The sequence below is a fragment of the Heliangelus exortis genome, chromosome 23 (genome assembly GCF_036169615.1).
Source record: "Heliangelus exortis chromosome 23, bHelExo1.hap1, whole genome shotgun sequence".
In the NCBI taxonomy this organism is placed as follows: Eukaryota; Metazoa; Chordata; class Aves; order Apodiformes; family Trochilidae; genus Heliangelus; species Heliangelus exortis.
The window spans coordinates 4343694-4352556 of record NC_092444.1 but is presented as its reverse complement, the minus strand read 5'-3'; the positions used below and the strand labels follow the sequence as shown (position 1 = coordinate 4352556).

Below are 8863 nucleotides of genomic sequence, written 5' to 3'. Positions count from 1 at the left end.
AGGCTCTGGGACTTGCAGGGCTATTTCTGGCTCTGGTTGCTGACCCTCCAGGCCACTTTGGTTGCCAGTTGCTTCCCCTGTAACTCCCTCGTGCCAGGCTCCCCCTCAGGCTCTGACCCCAGGCTCCCTCTGCCACCTGCACCAGATGCTCCTGGGCACTGTGGGTTGGCTGCCCTGCACCACGCAAGGTTTGTCACAAGACTGTGATGCTGGCTGTCAGCTTTTGATGTCAGTCTGCAGTGGGCTGGCTGAAAGTGCCTTCAGGAGTGCTATCAATGGGAAAACAATGTCCCTGAGGGTTGTTGGTTTTTTTTCACTCCAGAAAGGGGTGACACACAGACTGAGGTGAAGAGGGGGGGATGTTGAAAAAAAGATCAGTCCTTGCCATCCAGATGTCAGGCTCTGGCTTGTGCCAAAGGCTGTGAGCTCTGTGGCCTTGGGTCCCTTCTTTGCTGACCATCCAGTGGAGCAGCCCCAGGCAGATGGCAGAAGGGAGCAGTGGGCATCAGGAGTGGTCCCAGAGACCCCAGGAGCTGTGAGACAGAAAGCATGGTCTGGCACCCTGACATCTTCCCCACCAGCTCTATATATGGGCCTGCCCTCTCTGAACCCATCACACTCAGGTCTCAAGTGACACACCGGGGAGGAAGGGGGGTGTGTGTTTATTTTTAGCCCCTGAATGGATCTGTGCTGGAGCCCAGCTCGCTGCCCCTGTCAAGGGTAAGGCATCATGTTGTGCTGGGAGGACTTTCCTGCATGGCTCTTTGAATGGCACCATCACCCCCTTTCACTTTGGCACAGGTAGGATGCAGCTCTGTCAGCTCTCTGCTTCTCCTCCTGCTGCTGGATCCCCCCTGCTGCCTCGGGGCTCTGTCACATCTCCCTCCCCAGAGCCCTGGGTACAGAAGGGACCGTCCTGGTTTGCTGCCATGTCCTTGTGTGCACCGTGCTGCAAGCTGCCTGCATGCACGATACCTCCAGAGGCAGCAGGAATGCTCCAGAGCATGAACCCCCACAACTTTTTTCAGTGGGTTGAAGGCAAAGGGAGTAGGAAAGGGGTAGGTGAGGTGGGATGCTGCTGTGGAGAGGATCCCAAAGGCTCAGTGCTGGGGGAGCAGAGGCGGGAGGGGCCTGAGGGGGGTGGTAGTGGTCTGTCTCACTGCTGGCAGGTCCTGCAACAGCCAGACTTGTCCTGCTCAGGCTGCCAGGAGCTGCCCAGGCCACTTGGGCAGCCGGAAACAAGTCAGGATGAGGGAATACAGGTGGCGGGGAACAGGGTAGGAAGCTGGGGGGGAAAGGGTTGGGGGGCATCCATCTCGGCTCTATCTGAGGATGCTGGTGCCCCTTCCTCACGCCTTCATCTCTCTGCCCCCCTCCCCCGGCCGTGCTGCTGCAGGCATGGATAACTTCGAGTACAGCATCCAGCTGAACGACCGGGAGTGGGCTGAGTTCCTCTCGGCGTCGGAGGAATGCGACCTAGCGCCGGCCACCCTGGCCACGGCCGAGGAGCAGTGTCTCAGTGACATTGAACAAGGGGACGGCGTGCCGGGGAGGGACTGCACCGAGGGGCAGGTGGCAGCCAAGGTGGGCAGCGATCCAGGGCCGGGTTGGGGACACTCTGCCCCACGTGGGGTGGCTGCAGACACCTCCCTGAGCCGGCCGGCCGGCGGCCACCTCTCCCCGACCGAGCTCCTTTCGGGCAGCGAGGACGAAGCGGAGCTGGGCTCGGTCAGCAGGTTCCTGTCTGAAAGCCACAAGCCCGCCCGCCCTCGGTCACCTCCGATGCCCAGCGCCCAGAGGAGGCAGACCTCCTGTCCCCCCTCTCCAGCCACCCCGGCGGGGGGCACGGCCCCGGGCACCCCCCGGCAGAACGCGGGATGTGAGGAGCCAGCGGCACCGCAGCCGCCGTCGGAGGAAGGAGAAGGCAGCGGCTGCCAGGCCATGGAGCCCCCCAAGCCCCCGGCCGGAGCAGGAGCCCAGGGAGGGGAGGAGGGAGGCGAAGAGCCCCGTGCCAGCCCGCTGGCCCCGCAGCCTCTCCCGCTGAGCGGTTCGCCGGCGACCGGGAGGAAAAACCCACGCACGGAGCCCGTGCAACGGGGACCCCCGCGGGACCACCCCCCGAGTCCGTCCCTGGAGACTGCACCCAAAACCCGGGAGGAGGCGAGCGGGGAAAAACCAAACATGGAACCCAGCTCCCCGGACGTGGTGAGGCCCAAGGTGCCAGGGCAGCAGAGAAAGAACCGCAAGCAGCGCGGAGCCGGGGCCACCGAGGCGGCCCAAGGGGACAGGGAACCCGCGGGGGCTGCGGCACAGGGAGCAGCCGTGAAGGCACCTTTGAGCTCACCCCTCACCTCACGGAAAAGCAAAGGGAAGGAGAAGGCAGCGAAGCCGCCTCTGGTGAAAGTGGGGAGCGAGGAGGCAGCCGAGAGCAAGCGGCCGGTGCCCAGCCCTGGCAGAGATGAGGGTGAAGCAGCCACGAGTGCTCCTCCAAAGCAGAAGGTGAAGGAGCCACCGGGGACACAGCCCCCAGGGAAGGCGAAGGCCACCAAGCACTCGAAGCCGGAGCAGGCTGGTGGCTTGGGCATTTGTGACACTGTGGCAGTGATCCCTGCCAACGGAGCCGTGGTTCCCGCGGGAGAGGCATGCCAGGAAGTGCTGGAGAAGCCTCTCCATCCCAAGAGCATGGTGGCTTCTGAAAGGGCTGGCTCTGGGACAGCTCCCAAGGAGCCTGCAGCTGAGCCCCCCGTGGAACTGGGCCCCCCGTGCTCTGTAGATGGGGCCTCTGCAAAGGTAGACACCCTGGATGTGACCTGGCCAGAGATGTATGAGTATTTGTTCTGTGAATCCCAAGGGGAAGAAGAAGAACTGGGGAACTCACTGGAGGGGGAGAAAAAACCCTTGGAAGGGGAAATGTCCTGGCCTGAACTGTATGAATATTTTTTCAGTGAACCAGAAGGAAACAGGAAAAAAGTCAAGGGTAAAGAGAGGAAGCGAAAGAAGTTCAGCAGCTTGGACCACACTGAGCTGCAGAATGACAATCCCAGCTCGGCTCCAGTCAAAGACTCCCTGGTTATCTCGGTCCCTGAGATGTCCAAACACTTCTTTTCAGATGGGCCTAGGAACAGAACGGGCTGGAGAGGGATTTTCCCCATCACTTCAGCCTCCGAGGTGAAGAAAGCTGTGGGGGCTTTGAAGTCCCTCCTGCAAAGGCCAGTGAGCCTGGTCAGGGGCCAGTCCCCAGCTCCCCAGGCTCTCGTGAGGAGAGGATCTGGAGAGAAACTCGCCCTCATCCCTCTGTCTCCCTTGGGAAGAGGCCAGGAGTCACCAGAAGGTTTGGACATGGCCCTTGCGCTGACAGGTAAAGCACTGCTACCCCCTGCCCCACACCCGGGCACCTTGCTGTGCCCCACAGCAGCCCTGGGCTTTAGCAGGGATTTTTGGAAGGGTGTCTGAAGCCACCACTCTGTGTCACACTCGTGGTGCTCACACTCTCCCTGTGCCCAGCAGGTGCCCTGCAGGAGGCACGGGCAGGGAATCTGGGGACATTCTGTGCACAGATTGCTTTGGTCCCTGCAAGCTCCAGTCCTGGGGCTGGTGACAGCATTCATGCCACACTCACTCCTGGCCCAAAGTCCCCTCCCAGCTGACTCAAGTTTTCTCCCTGATGGATCAGATTTACTGTGGATCTGATCTGTTCTTTTGCACCATGGCCAGGAGGAGCTTAGTGCAGTGGGCATTAACCATGTCTGGTGGGACTGCAAGGTCTAGGGGGGACAGGCATCTCCCACCCTGGTGCCTGCAGACCCCCAGACCTCCAGTTCTGCTGAGAGAATGGGAGACAAAGCAGCAAAATCCTTCTGCACCAAAGAACTCATGTCCCTGAGATACAGCCACTGTCCTGTCAAGGCTGGGCTGCTAATCCAGCTCGTTTTGCTGGGAGAAAAGGGTGGAACATATCCCAGGTTTCCCACTGAAAGAGGTGAGGGGGGACTCCAAAATACATGCAGGTTTGGAAACCACCCTCCAGAGACCTTAGAGGTTACCTGAACCTTGATTGCTACTGGAAGCAGGTAAAAGAAACAGGAACAAAGGCAGAGCAAGTCTGAGCCACCAGGACAACCCATGTGTTTATCTTAAAGCTTATGGGATGCTTCCAGCCATGGTGCCTCACAGTTAATATTAAAACCAAACAATGATTGAGTCATCCCAAAGGGTGCCTCAAAATAAACCTTCCAGTCTGTTTGCACAGAGGAAAAACCCCTTTGCCAGGGTGGTAGCTAATTCATAAGCCAGTCTTAATTAAAATCTGATTAAATAAACGTAGGAACAAAAATAATCTACTCTTGTAACACATCTTCAAGTCAGACTCGAGGCTGGGACTCCAGCAGAGCATCCAGGGCTGTCTCCTTCCCTGGGCCTGGCAGGTGGTGCAGTGAGGTGGGATCTGCAGAGGGATGCTGAGCACTGGGATTTCTTGGAGGGAAGGTGTCTTGGGGCATTGCCTTGCAGGAAGGGGACCCTGCCCCAGGGGACCTGCCTGCAGCCCCAGTGCATGGGGGTGGCCTCAGGTGTAAAGCCCAGAGGGGTGAGTACGTGGAACTGCCATAGGAAATGCACCCAGGTCCTCAACAGACACATTTGACTTGACCAGTGGTGAAAAAAATCTCTTCTGGGAGGAGGGCAGGTGTGTAATAAATGTGTATAAAATACAGATGTATTTATTACTCTGGAAGGTTGAGGGACTCCCTGCCCCAGTGACATGGGGGGCAGAGGAGGTGAAACCCCAACCCTTCTGCTCTTCTTCTCCCAGGGAGCCCTGAGGCCCCGTTGGTGCTGACCCACAAGGACATGTGCCTGGTCTTCTGTGCCTTTGCCTCCTGGGCAGTGAAGACTTCAGACCTGCAGGCTCCAGATGCCTGGAAGACCAGTATGTACTGGGCCCATCCTGGTGGGAGAGGGATGGGGAGGACTTTGTGGAACCACGTGGTGGGGAGCAAGGCAGGGATGCTGACAGACCTAACACTGCCTGTGGGGAGATGCAGTCATCTTCCTGCTTTCCCAAACTCTCCTGTGGCTTTCTAAACCCTTCTCTCTCCTGATTCCTACCCACTTACATTGTCCTTTCCCCACACAAAGTGACTTGTCCCCAGCTTTGGCCCTGCTCCATCCCACCTGACAGGGACCAGTCCTGGTGTCAGGGGATGAGAGGTTTCTTTAGGATCCATGCTAGCTAGAAGCTGGCTCAGAACATCAAGCATGCAGGCTGATACTCCTTCATCTCAGCTGGAAGGAGCACACATGGGGTTTTTTGACGTGCTGGAAAGGTATAATCTTTTTTCTAAATATAGCTTAGCTGAGGTATTTTCCTGGTGCACCAAGTCCTGCAAGTAAATGCAGGTTCCTCCCCAACCACAGCACTTGGGGACAGAAGAAGCTGGGCAGCCCCAATTAGCTGAGCTGTGCCTGGAAGAGCTGCTGGTTGCTGGAAGAACAGGACAGAGGACAGCCAGAGAAGCCACCCTGCCCTGGGGTCCAGCTCCTGGGGTGAGACACTGGGGCCAGGGCTTCCCACTGCTTGTCCTGGGGAGGAATGTTCCCCACTAAGGTCACACAGGAAGCTGACACCCCAGGCTGAGAATAGCTCATTAGCTAAGGTTGCTCAGCACAGTCATCACAAGGAGCTTTTGGCCTGCTCCTCCTTGCCTTCTTAGTACTAGATGGTAGTTGTGGTCTTGGAGAGGGTGTGAAAAGTGGGATAGGGGCCTCGTGCCCCCAGGATTGCATAACCCAGGGTGCAGGAGGCAGGAGGGGAGGAGAGAGAGCATCTGACATCCTGGACAGCAGTTCTCTCCTGGCATTTTAGGTTCTATCCGTTTCCCTGACTGTGTCTCAGGCCATGTCAATGGAAATCGAGTCTGAACTTAAACGGGGAAGTCCAAAGGCATTGCTTGGGTTCCCAGTCTTGCTTTGGCACAGATCAGGGGAATGTGACCTCTCTACTGAGCCAAGCTAAAAACAGTAGCTGGAAGTACAGGGAAGAACTTGGTTCTGTGTAAATCTCCATTAGTTATTTTTTTGTACCCTTACGTTTTCTGCTCCTGGATTTTGGGTATTTTCTGCTTTTGGCTGGGATCAGGGTATCCACAGATAATCCACAAAATGGTATTTTCCTTGGTATCTTTCTGGCTCACACAGATGTAGAAAATGAAGGGGTTGTCCTGAAGATCTGGTGAGAGTTCCTACTGTGTCCTCCTCATCCAAGACCAGACTCAGTAGATCTCCAGGTGAACCTGTACATCTCACCACCACCCATCTCTACCACACACAGGAAGTCTATGTTGTGTTTCTCTTAAAAAAAAAGTCATTTCTTTTGAAATAGTGATGTGACTCTTGTGCCCAAACTACAGGACTAGAGGTGGTCACCCAGGCTAGGGGCAGCTCAGTGGGAGCAAGCACAAAGTGATGGGGATGAAGAGCAAAGGCAGGAGGAGGAGTGGGACCAAACTGAGCCAAGTAGCTTGTGGTTTCAAGACTGGAGGAAAAAAAAAGAAAAAAAAAAAAATGTTCAGGTTTGGAAGAAACACCCAGCCTCACTCTGGAAATGTGTTGTACTTTTTTCCAGTGTTCCTGGCAAGTTTTGGCACCCTTTCTGCCATCCGGTACTTCAGACGGCAGGTGAGAGAAGGACACCCCCGGATCTAAGCTCCCAAACTCCAGAGGTGCTTCCCAAGGACAGGCCAGGATGGTGGAGGCAGAGGCCGGGGACTTTTGTTCTTGGGTGGTATGAGAAGCCTGGACCCCAGCACCAAGACTTCTCTGGACCCATCCCTAAAGGGGGCAAGGATGTCACGGGGAGCAGGATCCTTCCAGTGACAGTGGTTTCAATACGATAGGCAGTTTGTACCTGTACTGGACAGAAGAGGAGCCCGGGGTGGGCTGGCTCTGTTTCTTTCTTTGTACACTTCTTGCATATTTGTGCCATCATCTCCTAGGAGTAGTCACAGTGTCTGTTCCAGGGCACTGCTTGCCCGTCCCCTCTGCTGAAGTTGCCCGGTGGCCAAGGAGGTCGTGGGGGGAGGAGAAAGCAAAAGAAACCAGGAATGTGCTTGGTTCCTGTGGAAAAGTCGGGGTATCTGTCAAGGATGGGAGGAGAGAGCTTTGGAGAAGAGCTGTCTCTGTCCAAACATGGTCCTTTGCTGGCTAGCTGGGCAGGGGATGGAGGGGCCAGGCACTTGGCAAGGCCCAGATCTCCCATGACCAGTTTGGGTCACTGCAGGAGGACTCATCCTCTTGGATTTCACTCCAAGAAGTCACAGCTCGGTCCAACGGTTCAGGAGGCTGGGATAGGGTTTCTCATTGCACGTGGTCTGGGTGAGGAGCACCCACTGCAAGGACAAGTCTTGGTCCCATAGGCAGGTGTCACACAGCCAGAAAGGGTGCTGCAGGATGAGAAGGGGCAGCAGGAAGAGGGGCTGAGCCCAGGGAAACTTTGGGAAAGAGCCTTGAGGAGGACAGGAGTATGTTGGAGATGAGGAAGGGGCACATGTACTTGTTTGGCTCTGACAAGCACCAGATGAAGGGTCTAGAGATACAGAGGAGATGGGGAGTGAGGAGGTTGAACATGCAACCTCCTGGAACTGGAGGGGGCTGGAGGAGACCCAGGATGGAAGGGGGAGTGAATAAAAGTTAAGTGGTTCAGGTTCCTTCCTGATCACTCAAGGGCATTATCCAGGAGGGTTTTTCTTCACCCCCAAGTCGGATAACAGCACGAATGTGAGATTTGTGAAGCACTTAGGGACCAGATCCACAAAGGTACTTGGTGGGAAATCTGCCCAGAATACCCACAGGGATCTGCCCATGAGCTTTACAGGAACAGTCTGTGGCAATGTGTGTCTTTAAAAATGAGGGAGAAGAGGTTTAGCTCTTTCCTTGCAGTGCAGAGTGCCATGTGATTTTAATGTGTGAAGTTCCATGGATTATTGCTGATAAGAGAGCAAACTGTACCATTGTATGATGAGATTTGTAGCAGTAAATAGCAGGAGAGAAAGATGTACAGGCTCTATGTGGACTCCAGCAGCTGTATATCCAGTAAAAGGAGTTTTGTGGACAAGGAGGAGGAGAGCAGATAAAATATGCTGGAAGCTTCTAATAAAGATCTATCTCATTTAATACTTTTTGTGTACATTCCTGTGTTGATGCTGTTTGTGTGTGAAGCTGCTGAATGAGCACTGGGTTTTAAAGAGTGACAAATAGTCCAGGATGTGTCTGTTGACAGGAAAATGTAGGAGCTGATGTGCTGGCTGAGGAGCCCTGGAGGATGGATGGGGTATGTGGGGTTGTTTCTCCTCTCTTTTGGGTGCAGTTAGTAATCCCAGATACAACCCTAGATCCAAATCAGACCTGGCTGTTGCAAGAAGAGGTCCCAGTGGTCCCTTGGGTGAGCCATGTGCAGCCAAAACACCTCACTTGGGGTGGGACAAGAAGCTTCCTGGCTGTCCCTGACTCACACAGTGGCACTGAGCACCTGTTTTCCCACTCTGAGAGGAAACATTTTTACTCTCTCAGTGCCTCCATCCTAGTGTTCAAAAGCTCCTGCAAAGCTCCCTCCCAGGAGGAGTCAGTGTTTCTGTGATGCTGTAGGTGACAGGAGGTGCCTGTCACCTCTACCAGTGAGTGCCCTTTACCTATCTCTGATAATCAGTGTCTGATCCTACAGAGTTCAGGCGTGGGGACATAAATGGCATTTGGCATCTCCCTGTGCTAAAAGTTGCAGAAAGTGCCAGCTGATCCATCAGGTTAGAGGTACATGTCACACTCCTTCTGATCTCTGCTGGAAGAAGTGGATGAAATAAATATTTCAGAA

General features: G+C 55.2%; 1 protein-coding gene across 2 annotated transcripts; it reads left to right on the top strand.

Moving 5' to 3' along the window:
* The first annotated feature begins 637 nt into the window (after positions 1–637).
* PERM1 (PPARGC1 and ESRR induced regulator, muscle 1) lies at positions 638–8169 on the top strand. Of its 2 annotated transcripts, none has more exons than XM_071766740.1 (4): positions 638–720; positions 1397–3358; positions 4811–4927; positions 6623–8169. In XM_071766740.1, the coding sequence occupies exons 2-4, from the start codon at positions 1399–1401 to the stop codon at positions 6700–6702; spliced, it is 2157 nt and encodes a 718-aa protein (XP_071622841.1). In that variant the 5' UTR covers positions 638–720; positions 1397–1398; the 3' UTR covers positions 6703–8169. The 2 variants fall into 2 exon arrangements, with proteins under 2 accessions (XP_071622841.1, XP_071622842.1); XM_071766741.1 differs by having other exon boundaries at positions 645–801.
* The last annotated feature ends 694 nt before the right edge of the window (positions 8170–8863 follow it).